Raw genomic sequence first — 22,500 nt, 5'->3', positions numbered from 1 at the left:
GAAATCCAAGATAGGATAAAAGCTCTTAAATTGGCTATTTCCTTTATTACAGATGCTTCCCTTCAAGTTATCAAACTGGAAGCAAAGATTTCAGGTTTCTCTGTTCTAGCTCACAGAGCCTTATGGTTATAGCCTTGGTCTGTGAATGTATGCTCAGTCTAAGCTTTTAGAGATTCCTTAAAAGTGCAAGACCTTGTTTGGACCTGGCTTGACGGAAATAAACTCTGATATTACGGGAGGTAAGGGTCTCCTTTTCCCTCAGGACAAGAGAAACAAACAAAAGGGATGACAGAGTAATTTTTGTTCCTTTCAAAATTTCAAGGGAAATTCTTCCCCTTCTGCCTCCAAACAGGAATAGTCTAAACCTTCATGGAGACCCAATCAGTCTTGGAATAAGGAAAAACAATCCAAGAAACCTGCTATTGAATCAAGTTTTCCTCCCAGAGGCAGATTTCTGCTTTCAAGATTATCTGTAGACCAGACAAAGAGAGAGGCGTTCTTACACTGTGTAAGAGACCTCTCCAACCTAGGAGTGATAGTTCCTGTTCCAATTCAGGAACGGGGTCTGGGATTTTATTCCAATCTGTTTGTGGTTCTCAAAAAAGAGGGAACTTTCAGGCCTATTTTAGATCTCAAGAGTCTAAACAAATTCCTCAGAGTACCGTCCTTCAAGATGGAAACCATTTGTTCCATTCTTCCTTTGGTCCAAGAGAGTCAATTTATGACATCTGTGGATTTAAAGGACGCGTACTTGCATGTTCCCTTTCTCAGGGATCATCACAGGTTTCTAAGGTTTGCCTTTCTAGACAAACACTTCCAATTCGGGACTCTGCCCTTCGGTCTTGCCACAGCTCCCAGAAGTTTCTCAAAGGTTCTGGGTTTGCTGTTAGCGGTGCTTCGGTTACGGGGCATTGCGGTGGTGCACTATCTGGATGACAGCCTATTCTAGGTGCCATTTTTACAACAAGCAGGATTCCACAAGGGTAACTTTCCCGGGAACCATAATAGATTCCCTACCAATGAAGATTTTTCTGACAGAAGTCAGGAACTTTTTCGATTGTCTAGCTCTTCAGTCCACTCCTCGGCGATCAGTGGCTCAGTACATGGAGGTTTTCGGGCTTATGGTAGCGGCAATGGACATCATCCCGTTTTCTCGGTTCCATCTCAGACCCCTGCAGTTAAACATGCTCAGGCAATGGGACGGAGATTATGCAGATTTGTTTTCTCGAATACTTCTGGAGCAGGAGACAAAGGATTCTCTTCAATGGTGGATTCTCTTCAATGGTGGGTCATCTCTCCCAGGGAACCTGCTTTCGCAGGCCATCTTGGGTAATTGTGACAACAGCCGCTAGCCTTCTAGGATGAGGAGCAGTCTGGGGTTCCCTAAAGGCTCAGGTAGTTTAGACTCAGAGTCTGTTCTTCCTGTAAACATTCTGCAACTGAGAGCGATCTTCAATGCTCTTCTGGTCTGGCGCCAGTTAGCCTTGGTTCAGTTCATCAGGTTCCAGTCGGATCAGTGGCTTACATCAATCATCAGGGAGGAACGAGGAGTTCCTTAGCGATGAATGAGGTAACCAAAATCAGTGGGCGGAATCCCACTCTTGCTGTCTGTCGGCGATCCACATCCCAGGGGTGGACAACTGGGAGGCGGACTTCCTGAGCAGGCAGACCTTTCATCCGGGGGAGTGGGGACTCCATCCGGATGTGTTCTCAGACCTGATTCTCAAGTGGGGTCAGCCGGAATTGGATCTCATGGCATCTCAACAGAATGCCAAGCTCCCGAGATATGGGTCGAGGTCCAGGGACCCCCGGGCGGAACTGATAGATGCTCTGGCGGTCCCTGGAACCTTCAGTCTAGCATACCTATTTCCTCCATTTTGCTCTTTTTCCTCGGGTCATTGCTCAAATCAAGCAGAAGAAGGCATTGGTGATCCTCATTGCTCCAGCTTGGCCTCACAGCATTTGGTATGCAGATCTGGTGGACATGTCATCTCTGCCACCTTGGAGACTTCCGTTGAGAAAGAACCTTCTAATTCAAGGGCCCTTCCTTCACCCATATCTAGTTTCTCTGAAACTGACTGCTTGGAGATTGAACGCTTAATTTTATCCAAGCGGGGTTTTTCAGAATCGGTCTTAGAGACCATGATTCAGGCTCGTAAGCCTGTAACTAGAAAGATTTACCATTAGTGTGAATCCAAGGGCTACTCGCGGAGTAGTTAGGATTCCTAGAATTTTGTCTTTTCTCCAAGGGGGTTTGGAGAAAGGATTATAGACAAGTTCCCTAAAGGGGCAAATCTCTGCCTTATCTATTTTGTTACACAAACATCTGGCAGATGTTCCAGATGTACAATCATTTTGTCAGGCCTGTGTTCAAGCCAGTTACTCCCCCATTGAGTCTGAATTTAGTGCTTAAAGTTCTTCAAGGGGCTCTGTTTGAGCCTATGCATTCCTTAGATATTAAGTTATCTTGGAAAGTTTTAATTCTGGTTGCTATTTCTTCTGCTCGAGTGTCAGAGCTCTCGGGCTTTGCAGTACGAGTCTCCTTACCTTATTTTTCATTCAGATAAGGTAGTTTTACGTACTAAATTAGGATTTCTTCCTAAAGTTGTTTCTGATCGGAACATTAATCAGGAGATTGTTGTTCCTTCCTGGTGTCCTATTCCTTCTCAGAAGGAACGGCTTCTACTCAATTTGGACATGGTTCATACCTTAAAGTTTATCTACTGGTGACTAAGGATTTTCGTCAGTCTCCTGCTTTGGTGGTTGTTGTTTTCTCAGGAAAGCGTAAGGGACAGAAGGCTATGGCTACTACTTTCTTTTTGGCTGAAGAGAATCATACTTTTACATATGAGACTGCTGGACAGCAGCCTCCAGAGAGAGTTAGGGGCATTCAAGAATGAAGCTTCTGTGGAACAGATTTGCAAGGCTGAAACTTTGTCTTCTCTTCACACTTTTTTCAAGGTTTTACAAATTTGACATACTTGCCTTGGCTGAGGCCGCTTTTGGGAAAGGTTCTTCAAGCAGTGGTGCCTTCCGTTTAGGTTCCCTGTCTTGTCCCTCCCTTATCAGTGTACTCTAGCTTGGGTATTGTATCCCATTAGTAATTTAGATGATCCGTGGAATCATTGTGTCTTAAAAAAGAAAATTTATGCTTACTCGATTTATCTTTTTTGACACGATGAGTCCACGGCCTGCCCTGTTCTTGTAAGACAGGTTTTGGATTATTGTCAACTTCAGACACCTCTGCACCTTGGCTTTTCCTTTCCTTAACTTCGGTCGAATGACTGGAGTGGGAGGGAAGGGAGGAGCTATTTAACAGCTCTGCTGTGGTGCTTTTTGCAGCTTCCTGCTGACCAGGAGGTGAATATCCCATTGGTAATTAAGATGATCTGTGGACTCATCGTGTCAAAAAAGAAATAAATTTATCAGGTAAGCATACATTTTTTTTTCTTTTCCCAAAATCTGAGATTAATGCAATTTTTAACAATTTTCCAATTTACTTTGATCTCTTGGTATTCCTTGTTGTCGTTGAAGAGCATACCTGTTTTATTCCTGAGCACTATATTGCAACAGTGTTTGTAACAGGCTGGTTTTTTTTAAACAAAATTATGCATTTTTGAGCACTAGATAGCAGTGTTTGCATATGGAAGTATACATATTTATTATTAAAATGATATAGTAATATATAAATCCTAGCATTTTGGAATCCATTGGAACATATGATATACAGCCTTCTATGTAAACTGGTCTTTAAATAAGTAATATTTTAAGACTAAAGTGAATATATTCTGCTGATTTTTTTTTTTTTTAAATCTACAAAATAATGTTACGTGAAATCATACATGCAATGATAGAACACACAGCATTAAAGTGATTGTAAACTCTGCCGTAGAATTGTGTAATTACACTCTACGTTAATCAGATATTTAAACTGCAATTTTTTTTTTCTGTTTTTGATCAGTTTTATTGCTTTTTAGCTCCGCCCACCATAATTTCCCTTCTAGCACAAAAAGTGACGTGCATTTCGGTCCCACCCACTCTACACTTTAGAGCCTCTGCGTGCTCCAAATTCGTTTTGAAAATTTTATGGAATTTATAATATACTTTATCAAGCAAAAATTTGGATCTGAGGTTAATTGGAAACATACATTTATTTAAGAGCAAGATGAGTTTACCATAACTTTTAAAGGGCCATTATAATCAAATAACATGCTCTAATCTGTTAGAAAATGCAATTTTCCAACTATCAATCCTGTTCTGTGCATTTAACCCCCACAAAGGGCATAAATACACTGCAGAAGTTCCGCTCGTGACCAGCAGTACATTGCTGTTCAACTAGCGCTGCTGATTGGATCAGCAGCGGGTTCTGCTAAGGAACTTTTACTGTGTGTTTATCCCCTTCGCAGGGGTTTAATACACAGTAGAGCAGGGTCAATAGTCAGAAAGTTAACTGATTAGAGCATGTCATTTTTAGACCGTCTCTAAATGGTTACTTTTGAGCTTAGAATGTTCGAAAAGTATATACTTTTTTTTTTTTTTGTGCTTTAAACTTAATTCAGGGGGTGTAAAATGGTGCTGTATGTTGTAATGAGGGAAAATATCAGCATGTAGTTAAAATCAGTATATTATAGGTGGTCTACTTTGTGTCTATTTTATGCTTGGTTTACCCATTGCTTCATGTGGGTTAAATGTGTCAAATGGTTGTGATATCTATCTTTTACTACAAGAATAGCATATGTCTCTTTTCTTCAGGTTTTGCAAGATTGTCTTCAGAATCACATCATGGTGGATCTCCAATACACTGGGTACTACCAGCAGGAATGAATGCAAAAATGCTTGGTGGTGTATTTAAAATTGATTGGATTTGTAGGTAAGAAACTTTTTTCCTCTACATTTTTTTTTTTTTTTTTTTTTTTTTGACACAGGGTATATGCAGATTGCTTTTTTTCTATATGTATGCATCTTTACATTATAACTGATTTTAAAGGGACAGTCTACTCCAGATTTGTTATTGTTTAAAATAGATAATCCCTTTATTACTCATTCCTCTCTCTTCCATAAAACAATAGTTATCTTAATCTGCATTTTACCTCTGATTAACTTGTATCTGAGCATCTGCAGACTGCCCCCTTATTTCAGTTCCTTTGACAGGCTTGCATTTTAGCCAATCAGTGTACACTCATAAACTCCACTGGAGTGGGCACAATGTTATCTATATGACACATCAACTAGCGCTGTCTATTTGTGAAGAACTGTCAAAATGCACTGAGATAAGAGGCCTTCAAAAGCTTATAAATTAGCATATGAGCCTACCTAGGTTTACCTTTCGACAAAGAAAATCAAGAGAAAAAAGCAAATTTGATGATAAAATTAATTGGAAAGTTTACAATTGCATATCCTATCTGAATCATGAGTTTTCTTGACTAGACTGTCTCTTTAATTTCTCTTAAAGGAACAGTAAAAGTCCAAATTCAACTTTCACAATTTAGAGCATGCACTTTTTAAAAGATCTTTTCAATTTACTCTCTTTTTTATTTAATTTACTTTGTTCTCTTTGTAGTTCATATGGGTGGTAACATTCACGCATGCTAAGATAATGGTTTTCACAAAACGTGTGTAATGGTATAGTAAAATAAAACACTCATTCTAACACTGGATAAAAACTGCACTCTGAATATACAACTTACCAAATTATTTTGTGTGTGTCACCCAAATTATAATTAGAATGAGATAATGCCAGTAATGAATGTATAAATAAAAGTACAATTTATTAATATTAACATAGGAAATTATATGAATGTGCACTTATAGTAATAGCAAAAAAGGTGTTATAAATTTGTGATCAGCAAAATTATGCTATGTCATATTAATGGCTAGATTTATCAAGCCCCTACGGCAGCAAGTTCTCAGAAGAACTTGCTCGCCTTGATTTATCAAGCAGTGGTCACTAGACCGCTGCTTCCCTAAGCTCTTCGCCACCTCTAAGGTGGCGAAATTCAATCTCCTAAGTCGAGTCCGACCGAGGAGATTGACAGCTCCTGCCCGCGCACAGCCAATCATGCGTGGGATTGCACGCGAGCGCAAAATTGCGCTTGTGTGCAATGTTAATTACATACGGGTAATTTTGTCCCGCCACAGGCGAGCTGAGGCGTACAGGGGCGCATATACGTGCCCCTGTACGCCTCAGCTATGATAAATCTAGCCCTAAGTGTGACTATACCACTGGCAAACTCATTACTTAATAAAATAATAATGCAATAACTACAAACATTATATACTTGGATTATGCAATGCAAAGTATAGATTAAAGTATTTGCAATGATTAAAAGAAAAAAAAAATACCAAGGAAAACTATAAAAGCGCACATCTTTGTGACATAGTTTGGAGATAAGAATGTGTAATGATACTGTAACCCTTGATTTAGTGCAAGGACTTACTTTTATTTTTTTAACACGGTGTGATACATTTACAGTTGTAATTGGAACAATTACTGTGGTATAAGGCAACTAGAATAATTTGCAATATAAAATTTGGGTAAACCTTATACAATTTAGCTATATCAAGTAAAAAACACTACGTCTTATTTCTGGGCCCTTGAAAGAGACATGATGCTGTAGAGAAAAATTAATTATAAATCTGATTGGCCAAATGATAGGGAACAAAGGGAAAATAAGTAAAAGTATTTCTCTTGTTAAGTGTGTTCAGTCCACGGGTCATCCATTACTTATGGGATATATTCTCGTTCCCAACAGGAAGTTGCAAGAGGATCACCCAAGCAGAGCTGCTATATAGCTCCTCCCCTCATGTCATATCCAGTCATTCTCTTGCAACCCTCAACAAAGAAGGAGGTCGCGAGAGGAGCTGGAGTTATTACTTAACTATTCTTCAATCAAAAGTTTGTTATTTTAAATGGCACCGGAGTGTGCTGTTTTTCTATCTCAGGCAGTATTTGGAAGAAGAAACTGCCTGCGTTTTTTTTTCTATGATCTTAGCAGGCGTAACTAAGATCCACTGGCTGTTCTCGACATTCTGAGGAGTGGGGTAACTTCAGAAACTGGGAATAGCATGCGGGGTCCTCCGCAAATGAGGTATGTGCAGTACTTTATTTTCTGGGAATGGAATTGACTAAGAAAATACTGCTGTTACCGTATGATGTAAGTACAGCCTTAAATGCAGTAGTGGCAACTGGTATCAGGCTGATAAATGTATGCACAGTCGAGTTATTTTCTAGGGACTAGAATTTGACTGAGAAAATACTGCTAAAACTGAAATAATACTTAAGCCTTATCTGCAGTGGTAGCGACTGGTAGCAGGCTTAGTGATAGCTTTGCATGACAAGGAAAATGTTGTTTTTTAATAAAACGTTTACTGGCATGTTATTCGTTTTTTGTGAGGTACTTTGGTGATAAATCGCTTTGGGTATGATTTTTTTCCACATGGCTGACATATTTTTCTGCATGGAAACCGTTATATCAGGGCTCCCACTGTTGTGATAGGAGTGGGAGGGACCTTGTTTTAGCGCCTTGTTGCGCAGTTAAAATTCTTGCACAGTCTTCCTGCTTCTTCCTCCTTGATCCAGGACGTCTCTAGAGAGCTCAGGGGTCTGCAAAATTCATTTGTGAGGGAGGTAATCAGTCACAGCAGATCTGTGACAGTGTGCTGACTGTGATTAAAAGCATTAAATCTTAATTGATATCTGTTTTATCAGTTTTGGGTATTGAGGGGTTAATCATCCTTTTGCTAATGGGTGCTATCCTCTGCTAATAATACACTTCTTGTTAAGAATTGTTTAATTATATCTATTTTGGAAGCGCTGCAGCGTTTTTTATATTGCTTGTAAACTTATTGAAAGTGATTTCCAAGCTTGCTAGTTTCATTGCTACGTCTGTTTAAACATGTCTGATTCAGAGGAAACTGTTTGTTCATCATGTTCAAAAGCCAATGTGGAGCCCAATAGAACGATGTGTACCAATTGTATTGATATTGCTTTGAATAAAAGTCAATCTGTACCGATAAAGAAACTATCACCAGACAACGAGGGGGAAGTTATGCCGCCTAACTCTCCTCACGTGTCAGTACCTGCGTCTCCCGCTCGGGAGATGCGTAGGATTGAGACGCCAAGTACGTCTAGGCCCTTACAAATCACTTTACATGATATGGCTAATGTTATGAAAGAAGTATTATATAATATGCCCGAATTAAGGGGCAAACGCGATAGCTCTGGGTTAAGGACAGAGCGCGCTGATGACACGAGAGCCATGTCTGATACTGCGTCACAATTTGCAGAACATGAGGACGGTGAGCTTCATTCTGTCGGAGACGGTTCTGATCCGGGGAGACCGGATTCAGAAATTTCAAATTTTAAATTTAAGCTTGAGAACCTCCGTGTGTTACTAGGGGAGGTATTAGCGGCTCTGAATGATTGCGACACGGTGGCAATTCCAGAGAGATTGTGTAGGTTGGATAGATACTATGCGGTACCGGTGTGTACTGACGTTTTTCCTATACCAAAAAGACTTGCAGAAATTATTAGTAAGGAGTGGGATAGACCCGGTGTGCCTTTTTCCCCTCCCCCGATATTTAGAAAGATGTTCCCTATAGATGCCACCACACGAGACTTATGGCAGACGGTCCCTAAGGTGGAGGGAGCAGTTTCTACGTTAGCCAAGCGTACCACTATCCCGGTGGAGGATAGCTGTGCTTTCTCATATCCAATGGATAAAAAATTAGAGGGTTATCTTAAGAAAATGTTTGTTCAACAGGGTTTTATATTGCAGCCTCTTGCATGCATTGCGCCTGTCACGGCTGCAGCGGCGTTCTGGTTTGAGTTTCTGGAAGAGGCGATTCGCACAGAGCCGTTGGATGAGGCTTTGAGCAAAGTTAGAACCCTTAAGCAAGCTAATGCGTTTGTTTCAGATGCCATAGTACATCTAACCAAACTTACGGCTAAAAATTCCGGATTCGCCATACAGGCGCGCAGAGCGCTCTGGCTTAAATCCTGGTCAGCGGATGTAACTTCCAAGTCTAAGCTACTTAACATTCCTTTCAAAGGGCAGACCTTATTCGGGCCCGGCTTGAAGGAAATTATTGCTGACATTACGGGAGGTAAGTGCCACGCCCTTCCTCAGGACAGGGCCAAACCAAAGGCCAAACAGTCTAATTTTTGTGCCTTTCGTAACTTCAAGGCAGGAGCAGCATCGACTTCCTCCGCTCCAAAACAGGAAGGAACTACTGCTCGTTACAGACAGGGTTGGAAAGGCAACCAGTCATGGAACAAGGGCAAGCAGGCTAGAAAGCCTACTCCCGCCCCTAAGACAGCATGAAGACAGGGCCCCCTATCCGGAGACGGATTTAGTGGGGGGCAGACTTTCTCTCTTTGCCCAGGCTTGGGCAAGAGATGTGCAGGATCCCTGGACGTTAAAGATTATATCTCAGGGATACCTTCTGGATTTCAAAACCTCTCCTCCACAAGGGAGGTTCCATCTTTCGAGGCTATCGACAAACCTAGTAAAGAGAGAGGCATTTCTACAATGTGTACAAGACCTCTTAATCATGGGGGTGATCCACTCAGTTCCGCGATCGGAACAGGGACAAGGATTTTACTCAAATGTGTTTGTGGTTCCCAAAAAAGAGGGAACCTTCAGACCAATCTTGGACTTAAAGATCTTAAACAAATTTCTAAGGGTACCATCGTTCAAGATGGAAACCATTCGAACCATCCTACCCATGATCCAAGAGGGTCAATATATGACCACGGTGGACTTAAAGGATGCTTACCTTCATATACCGATTCACAAGGATCATTATCGGTACCTAAGGTTTGCCTTTCTAGACAGGCATTACCAGTTTGTGGCTCTTCCCTTCGGGTTAGCCACGGCCCCGAGAATTTTTACGAAGGTTCTGGGCTCACTTCTTGTGGTACTAAGACCACGAGGCATAGCGGTGGCTCCGTACCTAGACGACATTCTGATACAAGCGTCAAGTTTTCAGAATGCAAAGTCTCATACAGAGTTCTAGCATTTCTGAGGTCGCATGGGTGGAAAGTGAACGTGGAAAAGAGTTCTGTTACCACTCACAAGGGTTCCTTTTCTAGGGACTCTTATAGATTCTGTAGAGATGAAGATTTACCTGACGGAGTCCAGGTTATCAAAGATTCTCAATGCTTGCCGTGTCCTTGATTCCGTTCCAAGCCCATCAGTAGCTCAGTGCATGGAGGTAATCGGCTTAATGGTCGCGGCAATGGACATAGTGCCATTTGCGCGCCTGCATCTCAGACCGCTGCTGGTAGATGCATTAGCAGCCCCTTGGGTTTTCAACATAGCTTATGTGTTTCCACCATTTCCGTTGCTACCTCGGCTGATTGCCAGGATCAAACAGGAGAGGGCATCGGTAATTCTGATAGCGCCTGCGTGGCCACGCAGGACCTGGTATGCAGACCTAGTGGACATGTCGTCCTGTCCACCATGGTCTCTTCCTCTGAGGCAGGACCTTCTAATTCAGGGTCCTTTCAACCATCCAAACCTAATTTCTCTGAGGCTGACTGCCTGGAAATTGAACGCTTGATTCTATCAAAGCGTGGGTTTTCGGATTCGGTTATTGATACATTAATACAGGCTCGGAAACCTGTGTCCAGAAAAATTTACCATAAGATATGGCGTAAATATTTATATTGGTGCGAATCCAAGAGTTACTCATGGAGTAAGGTTAGGATTCCTAGGATATTAGCTTTTCTACAAGAGGGTTTAGAAAAGGGTTTATCCGCTAGTTCGCTAAAGGGACAGATTTCAGCTCTGTCTATTCTTTTACACAAACGTCTGGCAGAGAATCCAGACGTCCAGGCCTTTGTCAGGCTTTGGCTAGAATTAAGCCTGTGTTTAAAGCTGTTGCTCCTCCGTGGAGCTTAAACTTGGTTCTTAATGTTCTTCAGGGTGTTCCGTTTGAACCCCTTCATTCCATTGATATTCAGCTTTTATCTTGGAAAGTTTTGTTTTTGATGGCTATTTCCTCGGCTCGAAGAGTCTGAGTTATCTGCCTTACATTGTGATTCTCCTTATCTGATTTTTCATTCAGACAAGGTAGTACTGCGTACTAAACCTGGGTTTTTACCTAAGGTTGTTTCTAACAGGAATATCAATCAAGAGATTGTTGTTCCATCATTATGTCCTAATCCTTCTTCAAAGAAGGAACGTCTTTTGCATAATCTAGACGTGGTCCGTGCTCTGAAGTTCTATTTACAGGCAACTAAAGATTTTAGACAAACTTCTTCTCTGTTTGTCGTTTACTCTGGACAGAGGAGAGGTCAAAAGGCTTCGGCTACCTCTCTCTCTTTTTGGCTTCGTAGAATAATACGTTTAGCCTATGAGACTGCTGGACAGCAGCCTCCTGAAAGAATTACAGCTCATTCCACTAGAGCTGTGGCTTCCACCTGGGCCTTTAAGAATGAGGCCTCTGTTGAACAGATTTGCAAGGCTGCAACTTGGTCTTCACTTCATACTTTTTCCAAATTTTACAAATTTGACACTTTCGCTTCTTCGGAGGCTGGTTTTGGGAGAAGGGTTCTACAGGCAGTGGTTCCTTCTGTTTAATGTTCCTGCCTTGTCCCTCCCATCATCCGTGTACTTAGCTTTGGTATTGGTATCCCATAAGTAATGGATGACCCGTGGACTGAACACACTTAACAAGAGAAAACATAATTTATGCTTACCTGATAAATTTATTTCTCTTGTAGTGTGTTCAGTCCACGGCCCGCCCTGTCTTTTTAAGGCAGGTTCTAAATTTTAAAATTATAACTCCAGTCACCACTGCACCTTATAGTTTCTCCTTTCTCGTCTTGTTTCGGTCGAATGACTGGATATGACATGTGAGGGGAGGAGCTATATAGCAGCTCTGCTTGGGTAATCCTCTTGCAACTTCCTGTTGGGAAGGAGAATATATCCCATAAGTAATGGATGACCCGTGGACTGAACACACACACTACAAGAGAAATAAATTTATCAGGTAAGCATAAATTATGTTTTATATTCTATTGCAGTAATAGTTCCGTGTGAGGGAATTGTGTGTGGTCGTGTGAAGTAATGTAAGTGAAAGAAAAATGTATGCGACAGGTTTTGTAGTAGTCACATGTTAACCCCATCTTTGCTGGGTGTAATGTGGTCACGTCTGGCTCTGCTTGTTGGCGTAGAAGTCTTTCAGATTGTGGACCCTGTGTATTGTGTGTAACCACTTTTGTTAAGACCACATTTGACATGTATACCACTGTATTTACTGATTCAGTTTAAAGAACTGAAAAAGATACTGTAACGGCACTCATAATATCCCCAAATATTCCTGCGTGGGTGATTTAAAATTCAATTTTATTAGAAAAAATATTGAAGTGGGTTTATTAAAAACCTACTCTGCTTCCAGTTGTTAAACTTAATGATATAGTAATGTCTGTACATGTCCTAACCTCCTAATCTGGTATTTAAACACCATTTCTATATTTTGTGTTCAGCTTATTAACAGGTCAGAATACCTGTAAAATATAAATAAACAGAATTAGTATAAATATATCAATGGTGCATATTTTTGGATGATAATTATTGTGCAGGAGTTCAAAATAAAAATATTTTTCTTTAACTTACTATTTGAGGAGTATCTGGTATTCTACAGGAGAGGCTATTCTAAGGGTGCTAATATAAGGATTCCATATTGTCTTTTGTATGTTATATGCTTTATTATTAGTGTATTATACACACTTTTTTTATTTTTCCAATGAATATAGTATCATTGGAGCTTATACATTCCAATATATTACCATAATATTGCTTAGAATCATCACACTTAGTATATATTTATATTTGACACTAAGTATAGGGCTTGAAACAGTATTGCCACTTTAAATAATACAATGTTAGCTTACAGCGGTTTTATTAGTTATATTACTATTGTAATACCTTTTTGGCTATTGTCTGCCAATAAGTAAGTTCACATGCATATTCCTTTAAAAGCCTCTGGACTGTTTGTATCTTATTACCTTATTATCTTTGGCTTTTTCGAATTAGATACAGATATAAATAAGATACAGATCAGACAGCCCCCTGATCACATGGCTATTCATTTATTATCTTGGTCCCCTAACACATTCCCTTCCAGCTAAAAAAGGCCTCTCCTTTGTGCATTGTAATATCCGCAGCTTACTACCAAAAATTGATGCACTGCAAGCTTGGTGTTTACAATACAAACCCAAAATCATTGTGATCTCTGAATCGTGGCTAACCGCAAAAATACCTGACTCTGCCATTGCAATACATGGATATTCATGCCATAGAAATGATAGAGCAAAGAGAGGAGGCGGTATTGTAATTTATGTTGACAATTCCACAAAGTACACCCCCTTACAAAAATCTAGCTCTCCTGCCAACCTTTGATTTCCTTTCTGGCAAAATTGAAATCCCATGCAGTAAATCAATAATTGTTGCAGGGATCTACCGCCCACCTAGCTCCCCTGTACATTCCCTTTCTGACATAGCACATCTCCTTAGTGAAACCATAGCTCAAAACCCAAAAAGTGAAATTTTGGTTTTTGGAGATTTTAATATTGATTGGCTGAATCCAAAAAATAATAGTTGTCGCTCACTGTTTAAATCTCTGCAGCTAACGCAATTAATCTCCTCTCCAACTCGCATAAACATCAAAAGCCATAATCACACCCTGCTTGACTGGATTCTCTCCACTTCTCCCAACCGAATCCAGGAGGCAGGTGTTCTCCCTAACAATTTCCGTGACCACTGCCTAGTGTACTGCGTGCGCAAAATAAAGGCAACTAAATCCTCTCCCAAGGTTAAAATCACCAGGTCCTTCAAAAAATTTAATCTTCAATCATTTCTAAATGACATTAAGAACCTCCCCTGGCACAGATTAAACCTAATCCCAGATCTAGATTCTGCAGTAGAATTCTTCCAGTCTGAACTCCTACAAGTTTGGAATTTGCATGCCCCACTGCGTAAGGTGAGAGTAAAAGGAGCACACTTAAATTGGATCACAGCTGACCTCATTCAAATGTACCAGTGTCGGGATTCATTGTGGTCAAAGTTCAAGCATGCAGGCTCTATGAATGATCACTGTGTATATAGACAATGGCGAAATATATGCACTAAACAAACAAAATTGGCCAAGGCCCAATATTTCTGTGAAAATCTGATCAATAACATATCAAACCCTAGAAAGTTTTGGAAACTCATAAACAACTTACAAAATCCACCAATCCACTCACAACCCCCCACTATCAATGTGGACAACCAAACCCTGCAACTCCCCTTAGAAGTAGCAAATGCCTTTAATAGTTATTTTGTCGGATGCTCCACCACCCTGATTGACAAACTAATAAATGACACGCATCCTGAAACTACAAATGTGGATCAGGCCCCACTAAATCAGCAAAGACCCAATATACAGAAGTTCAATTTTAGACCTGTACCCATCAAGGTCGTTAAACACCTTGATGATCTAAAAATGAAAAACCAGTCTGGACCTGATCAAATCCCAGCAATGCTGTTGAAGCTCAGTGCTCCGGCAATTGCTAAACCCGTCACAACCCTAATTAACGAATCCTTGGTGTCTGGATACATACCCAATCTTTGGAAAACTGCAAGAGTAGTGCCTATCCATAAAAGTGGGGAGTTAACCTTGGTTTCTAATTATCGTCCCATATCTTTGCTCCCAGTATTGTCAAAAATCTTAGAAAAATGCGTCCATACGCAACTATGTGAGTATTACCAGCAATCTAACTATCTGACCCCTGATCAATCAGGTTTTCGCCCAAATCACTCCACTACAACTGCCCTCCTAAAAGTTTGCAATGACATCCAAACTGGCATGGAACAAGGAGACCTAACTGGAGCTATTTTCCTTGACTTTGCAAAGGCCTTTGACACAGTAGACCATGACATACTACTGCTCAAACTAAAAAACTCAGGTATTGGTGATCATCCGCTAACCTGGTTTCGATCATATGTATCGGATAGATCACAATATGTCTCCATTTCTGACAGTGACTCCCTCCCTCTCCCAGTCACGTGTGGTGTTCCCCAAGGATCCATTCTCGGCCCCCTACTATTCACATTATTTATAAATGATCTGCCTAATGTCTGCAAATCCTCAACTGTACACATGTACGCAGACGACACAGTAATCTATGCAAACAATTCAGATCTGCGGCAGCTTGAAGCAGTGCTCCAAGACCAATTCACAGAGGTAGAAAAATGGATCTCAAAAAACAAACTCTTCCTAAACACTGACAAAACTGTCACAATGATCTTTGGAACGGGACCTAAATTACACAAATTACAAAATTCCCATCTACGCATCAAAACAAAATTCAATTGCACGCTGACCGCAGTCCACTCTTTCAAATACTTGGGTATGTTGTTAGACCCCAATCTATCTTTTGGCCTCCACATAGAAAAACTTGCATCTAAACTTTACCCAAAACTAGGTGCCCTGTACAGAAACAAATCTTGCCTCAGCCCTACAGTAAAGGAAAAGATTGTACAGCAAATGCTGATGCCTATCATGGATTATGGGGACGTAGTATACGCACCTGCACCGCAAACTCACCTTAATAAACTTAATACATTGTATAACTCGTTCTGCCGCTTTGTGCTACAATGTAACTACAGGACCCACCATTGTGACATGCTAAAAGAACTAAACTGGCTGTCACTGGAATCCAGACGCACCCTCCATCTTTCCTGCCTTGTGTTTAAGAGCCTTTCTGGGAAGCTCCCACCCTACCTGAGCAGAATGCTCTCCCCGGCTATTCCCACCTCCTATAACCTCCGATCCAATACCAGCACATTATTTAGTTTGCCTCAATACAAAAAGAAAGCAGCTCGATCCTCCTTTTCCTACAGAGCACCACAATTATGGAACGACCTCCCGCACACTTTCAAACCTTCCCCAAGCCTAATATCCTTTAAGAGATCCCTCTCTACATATCTCAAAACAGAATGCACCTGTCATGGTTGATTAATTACCTGTTCTATGTTAAATTTTGTATATATTGTGTATTAATATTGTTTTTATATTTTATTGTACCTTATTGTATCAATGCAATGTCTTGTGGACCCAGGACATACTTGAAAACGAGAGAAATCTCAATGTATCCTTCCTGGTAAAATATTTTATAAATAAATAAATCTATTGACTTGCATTTTAGCCAATTAGTGCAGTGTTGTCCACAACCCACGGGCGTGAGCAAAAAGTTATCTATATGGCCACGTGGATTAGCATTCTCTTAACAGCTAATAAAAAAGCTTTTCATAAGTGGTTTAGAAACAGGCAGAAATTTAGAGTTTAATTTTGAATCTAATTCTTGTGATAAAGGGCTCGAGATTAGGCATAGGCTTATTTGGGTACTATTTATCACTGTTATCATGGAGTGTAATGGTAACTATTTAGTAATCACCCTGCATTAGTTTCTTCTTGTGCATATCTCCTTTTGCATTATGTATATATTGTATTTACTTGCAGGTGTGTCGATAATTTCATGCTTATATAATTTTTTTTTCTTTCATGTAATTAGCAAGAGTCCATGAGCTAGTGACGTATGGGATATACATTCCTACCAGGAGGGGCAAAGTTTCCCAAACCTTAAAATGCCTATAAATACACCCCTCACCACACCCACAATTCAGTTTTTACATACTTTGCCTCCGATGGAGGTGGTGAAGTAAGTTTGTGCTAGATTCTACGTTGATATGCGCTCCGCAGCAAGTTGGAGCCCGGTTTTCCTCTCAGCGTGCAGTGAATGTCAGAGGGATGTGAGGAGAGTATTGCCTATTTGAATGCAGTGATCTCCTTCTACGGGGTCTATTTCATAGGTTCTCTGTTATCGGTCGTAGAGATTCATCTCTTACCTCCCTTTTCAGATCGACGATATACTCTTATATATACCATTACCTCTGCTGATTCTCGTTTCAGTACTGGTCTGGCTTTCTACAAACATGTAGATGAGTGTCCTGGGGTAAGTAAATCTTATTTTCTGTGACACTCTAAGCTATGGTTGGGCACTTTGTTTATAAAGTTCTAAATATATGTATTCAAACATTTATTTGCCTTGACTCAGAATGTTCAACTTTCCTTATTTTTCAGACGGTCAGTTTCATATTTGGGATAATGCATTTGAATTAATCATTTTTTCTTACCTTCAAAAATTTGACTCTTTTTTTTCCCTGTGGGCTGTTAGGCTCGCGGGGGCTGAAAATGCTTCATTTTATTGCGTCATTCTTGGCGCGGACTTTTTTGGCGCAAAAATTATTTTCCGTTTCCGGCGTCATACGTGTCGCCGGAAGTTGCGTCATTTTTTTGACGTTATTTTGCGCCAAAAATGTCGGCGTTCCGGATGTGGAGTCATTTTTGGCGCCAAAAGCATTTAGGCGCCAAATAATGTGGGCGTCTTATTTGGCGCTAAAAAATAAGGGCGTCTCTTTTGTCTCCACATTATTTAAGTCTTATTTTTTCATTGCTTCTGGTTGCTAGAAGCTTGTTCTTTGGCATTTTTTTCCCATTCCTGAAACTGTCATTTAAGGAATTTGATCAATTTTGCTTTATATGTTGTTTTTTCTCTTACATATTGCAAGATGTCTCACGTTGCATCTGAGTCAGAAGATACTACAGGAAAATCGCTGTCTAGTGCTGGAGCTACCAAGCTAAGTGTATCTGCTTTAATTTTTGGTATCTGTTTCTCCAGCTGTTGTTTGTATTGCATGTCATGACAAACTTAATAATGCAGATAAAATTTCCTTTAGTACTGTTACATTACCTGTTGCTGTTCCGTCAACATCTAATTTTCAGAGTGTTCCTGATAAACATAAGAGATTTTATTTTTTAAATCCATTAAGAAGGCTATGTCTGTTATTTCTCCTTCTAGTTTACATAAAAGTCTTTTAAAACTTCTCTTTTTTCAGATGAATTTTTAAATGAACATCATCATTCTGATACTGATAATGGTGTTTCTGTCTCAGAGGTTGATGCTGATAAATCTTTATATTTGTTCAAGATGGAATTTATTCGTTCTTTATTTAAAGAAGTATTAATTGCATTAGAAATAGAGGATTCTGGTCCTCTTGATACTAAATCTAAACGTTTAAATAAGGTTTTTAAATCTCCTGTAGTTATTCCAGAAGTGTTTAATCTCCCTGATGCTATTTCTGAAGTAATTTCCAGGGAATGGAATAATTTGGGTAATTCTTTTACTCCTTCTAAACGTTTAAGCAATTATATCCTGTGCCATCTGACAGATTAGAGTTTTTTTGGGACAAAATCCCTAAGGTTATGGGGCTGTCTCTACTCCTGCTAAATGTGCTACTATTCCTACGGCAGATAGTACTTCATTTAAGGATCCTTTAGATAGGAAAATTGAATCCTTTCTAAGAAAAGCTTACTTATGTTCAGGTAATCTTCTTAGACCTGCTATATTTTTAGCGGATGTTGCTGCAGCTTCAACTTTTTGGTTAGAAGCTTTAGCGCAACAAGTATCAGATCATAATTTTATAGCATTATTATTATTCTATAACATGCTAATAATTTTATTGGTGATACCATCTTTTGATATCATTAGAGTTGATGTCAGGTATATGTCTCTAGCTATTTTAGCTAGAAAAGCTTTATGGATTAAACTTGGAATGCTGATGTCTTCTAAGTCAACTTTGCTTTCCCTTTCTTTCCAGGGTAATAAATTATTATCTCAACTGTTTCTGGAAGGAAGGGAACTTTTTTACCAAAGGATAAAAAATCTAAGGTAAATTTAGGTCTAATAATCATTTTCGTTCCTTTCCTCGCAATAAGGAACAAAAGCCTGATCCTTCATCCTCAGGAGCGGTATCAGTTTGGAAACTATTTCCAGTTTGGAATATATCCAAGCCTTATAGAAAACCTATAGCCAGCTCCTAAGTACCCATGAAGGTGCAAACATTATTCCAGCTCAGCTGGTATGGGGCAGATTACGTTTTCTTCAAAGAAATTTTGATCAATTCCGTTCTCAATTTCTGGTTTCAGAACATTGTTTCAGAAAGGTACAGAATTGGCTTCAGTTAAGGCCTCCTGCTAAGAGATTTTTTTCTTTCCCGTGTCCCAGTTAACACAGCAAAGGCTCAGCATTTCTGAAATGTGTTTTCAGATCTACAGTTGGCTGGAGTAATTATGCCAGTTCCAGTTCTGGAACAGGGGCTGGGGTTTTATTTTATCTCTTCATTGTACCAAAGAAGGTCAATTCCTTCAGACCAGTTCCGGATCTATCAATATTGAATCGTTATGTAAGGATACCAACATTCAAGATGGTTACTGTAGGACTATCCTGCCTTTTGTTTAGCAAGGGCATTATATGTCTACAATAGATCTACAGGATGTGTATCTGCATATTCCGATTCATCCAGATCACTTTTAGTGTCTGAGATTCTCTTTTTAGACAAGCATTACCAGTTTTGTGGCTCTACCGTTTGGCCTAGCCTCAGTTCCAAGAATTTTTTTCAAAGGTTCTCGGTGCCCTTCTTTCTGTAATCAGAGAACAGGGTTTTGGTATTTCCTTATTGGACGATATCTGGGTACTTGCTCAGTCTTCTCATTTTCGAAGAATCTCATACGAATCGACTTGTGTTGTTTCTTCAAGTTCATGGTTGGAGGATCAATTTACTAATCAGTTCATTGATTCCTCAGACAAGGGTAACCTTTTTAGGTTTCTAGATAGATTCAGTGTCTATGACTCTGTCCTTGTCAGACAAGAGAAGTTTAACATTGATATCAGCTTGTCAAAACCTTCAGTCACAATCATTCCCTTTGGTAGCCTTATGCATGGAAATTTTAGGTCTTAGGACTGCCGCATCAGATGCGATCTCCTTTGCTCATTTTCACATGCGACCTCTTCAGCTCTGTATGCTGAACCAATGGTGCAGGGATTACTCAAAGATATCTCAATTAATATCTTTAAACCGATTATACGACACTCTCTGACATGGTGGACAGATCACCATCGTTTAGTTCAGGGGGCTTCTTTGTTCTTCCGACCTGGACTATAATCTCAACAGATGCAAGTCTTACAGGTTGGGGAGCTGTGTGGGGGTATCTGATGGCACAAGGGGTTTGGGAATCTCAGGAGGTGAGATTTCCGATCAATATTTTGGAACTCCGTGCAATTTTCAGAGCTCTTCAGTCTTGGCCTCTTCTGAAGAGAGAGTTGTTCATTTGTTTTCAGATAGACAATGTCACAACTGTGGCATACATCAATCATCAAGGAGGGACTCTCAGTCCTCTGGCTATGACAGAAGTATCTCGAATTTTGGTTTGGGCGGAATCCGGCTCCTGTCTAATCTCTGCGGTTCATATCCCAGGTATGGACAATTGGAAAGCAGATTATCTCAGTCGCCAAACGTTGCACCTGGGCGAATGGTCTTCACCCAGAGGTATTTCCTCAGATTGTTCAAATGTGGGAACTCCCAGAAATAGATCTGATGGCTTCTCATCTAAACAAGAAACTTCCCTGGTATCTGTCCGGATCCCGGGATCCTCGGGCGGAGGCAGTGGATGCATTATCTCTTCCTTACAAGTGTCATCCTGCCTATATCTTTCCGCCTCTAGTTCTTCTTCCAAGGGTATTCTCCAATATTCTAAAGGAATGCTCATTTGTCCTGCTGGTAGCTCCAGCATGGTCTCACAGGTTTTGGTATGCGGATCTTGTCCGGATGGCATCTTGCCAGCTGTGGACTCTTCCGTTAAGACCAGTCTTTCTGTCTCAAGGTTCTTTTTTCCATCAGGATCTCAAAACCTTAATTTTAAGGTGTGGAGTTTGAACGCTTGATTCTTGGTCAAAGAGGTTTCTCTGACTCTGTGATTGATACTATGTGACAGGCTCGTAAATCTGTATCTAGAGAGATATATTATAGAGTCTGGAAGACTTATATTTCTTCAGGATGGTTTAGATAAAGGTTTGTCCGCAAGTTTCTTGAAAGACAAATCTCTGCTCTTTCTGTTCTTTTTCACAGAAGGATTGCTAATCTTCCTGATATTCATTGTTTTGTACAACCTTTGGTTCGTATAAAACTTGTCATTAAGTCAATTTCTCCTCCTTGGAGTTTGAATTTGGTTCTGGGGGCTCTTCAAGCTCCTCCTTTTGAACCCATGCATTCTTTAGTCGTTATATTACTTTCTTGGAAAGTTTTGTTTCTTTTGGCCATCTCTTCTGCCAGAAGAGTCTCTGAATTATCTACTCTTTTTTGTGAGTCTCCTTTTCTGATTTTGCATCAGGATAAGGCGGTGCTGCGAACTTCTTTTGAATTTTTTACCTAAGGTTGTGAATTCTAACAACATTAGTAGAGAAATTGTGGTTCCTTCATTATGTCCTAATCCTATGAATTCTAAGGAGAAATCATTGCATTCTTTGGATGCTGTTAGAGCTTTGTAATATTATGTTGAAGCTACTAAGTCTTTCCGAAAGACTTCTAGTCTATTTGTCATCTTTTCCGGTTCTAGAAAAGACCAGAAAGCTTCTGCCATTTTTTTGGCATCTTGGTTGAAATCTTTATTTCATCATGCCTATGCTGAGTCGGGTAACACTCCGCCTCAAAGGATTACAGCTCATTCTACTAGGTCAGTTTCTACTTCCTGGGCGTTTAAGAATGAAGCTTCGGTTGATCAGATTTGCAAAACAGCAACTTGGTCCTCTTTGCATACTTTTACTAAATTCTACCATTTGATGTGTTTTCTTCTTCTGAAGCAGTTTTTGGTAGAAACGTACTTCAGGCAGTGGTTTCAGTTTGAATCTTCTGCTTATGTTTTTCATTAAACTTTATTTTGGGTGTGGATTATTTTCAGCAGGAATTGGCTGTCTTTATTTTATCCCTCCCTCTCTAGTGACTCTTGTGTGGAAAGATCCACATCTTGGGTAATCATTATCCCATACGTCACTAGCTCATGGACTCTTGCTAATTACATGAAAGAAAACATAATTTATGTAAGAACTTACCTGATAAATTCATTTCTTTCATATTAGCAAGAGTCCATGAGGCCCGCCCTTTTTTGTGGTGGTTATGATTTTTTTGTATAAAGCACAATTATTCCAATTCCTTATTTTATATGCTTTCGCACTTTTTTCCTTATCACCCCACTTCTTGGCTATTCGTTAAACTGAATTGTGGGTGTGGTGAGGGGTGTATTTATAGGCATTTTAAGGTTTGGGAAACTTTGCCCCTCCTGGTAGGAATGTATATCCCATACGTCACTAGCTCATGGACTCTTGCTAATATGAAAGAAATGAATTTATCAAGTAAGTTCTTACATAAATTGTTTTTTTTAATCTTGTATAGTTTGACCTATTTTTCTGTTTTCTAGGCGTGAGTTACCATTTACCAAAACTGCTCACCTTAACAATGCTTGGAATGAACATAAACCTGTCAAGATTGGCCGTGATGGACAGGTTACTTTTTTTTCTTTTCTTTCCTGAACATTTTCTCTCTCTAGTTATCATTT

At 39.9% G+C, this 22,500-nt stretch overlaps 1 protein-coding gene across 3 annotated transcripts in view; it reads left to right on the top strand.

The window, feature by feature from the left end:
- Positions 1–22,500, top strand: part of YTHDC1 (YTH N6-methyladenosine RNA binding protein C1) — a 145,178-nt gene that overhangs the window by 78,827 nt on the left and 43,851 nt on the right. For all 3 annotated transcript variants that reach the window (XM_053703262.1, XM_053703261.1, XM_053703260.1), the window contains 2 exons: positions 4,753–4,870; positions 22,363–22,447. In XM_053703262.1, the coding sequence (XP_053559237.1) occupies positions 4,753–4,870; positions 22,363–22,447 (203 nt within the window). The remainder of the gene's footprint in view (positions 1–4,752; positions 4,871–22,362; positions 22,448–22,500) is intronic.

This window comes from Bombina bombina, chromosome 2 (assembly GCF_027579735.1).
Source record: "Bombina bombina isolate aBomBom1 chromosome 2, aBomBom1.pri, whole genome shotgun sequence".
NCBI lineage: Eukaryota > Metazoa > Chordata > Amphibia > Anura > Bombinatoridae > Bombina > Bombina bombina.
The sequence above is the reverse complement of the archived record's forward strand: the minus strand, read 5'-3'. Positions and strand labels throughout refer to the sequence as shown.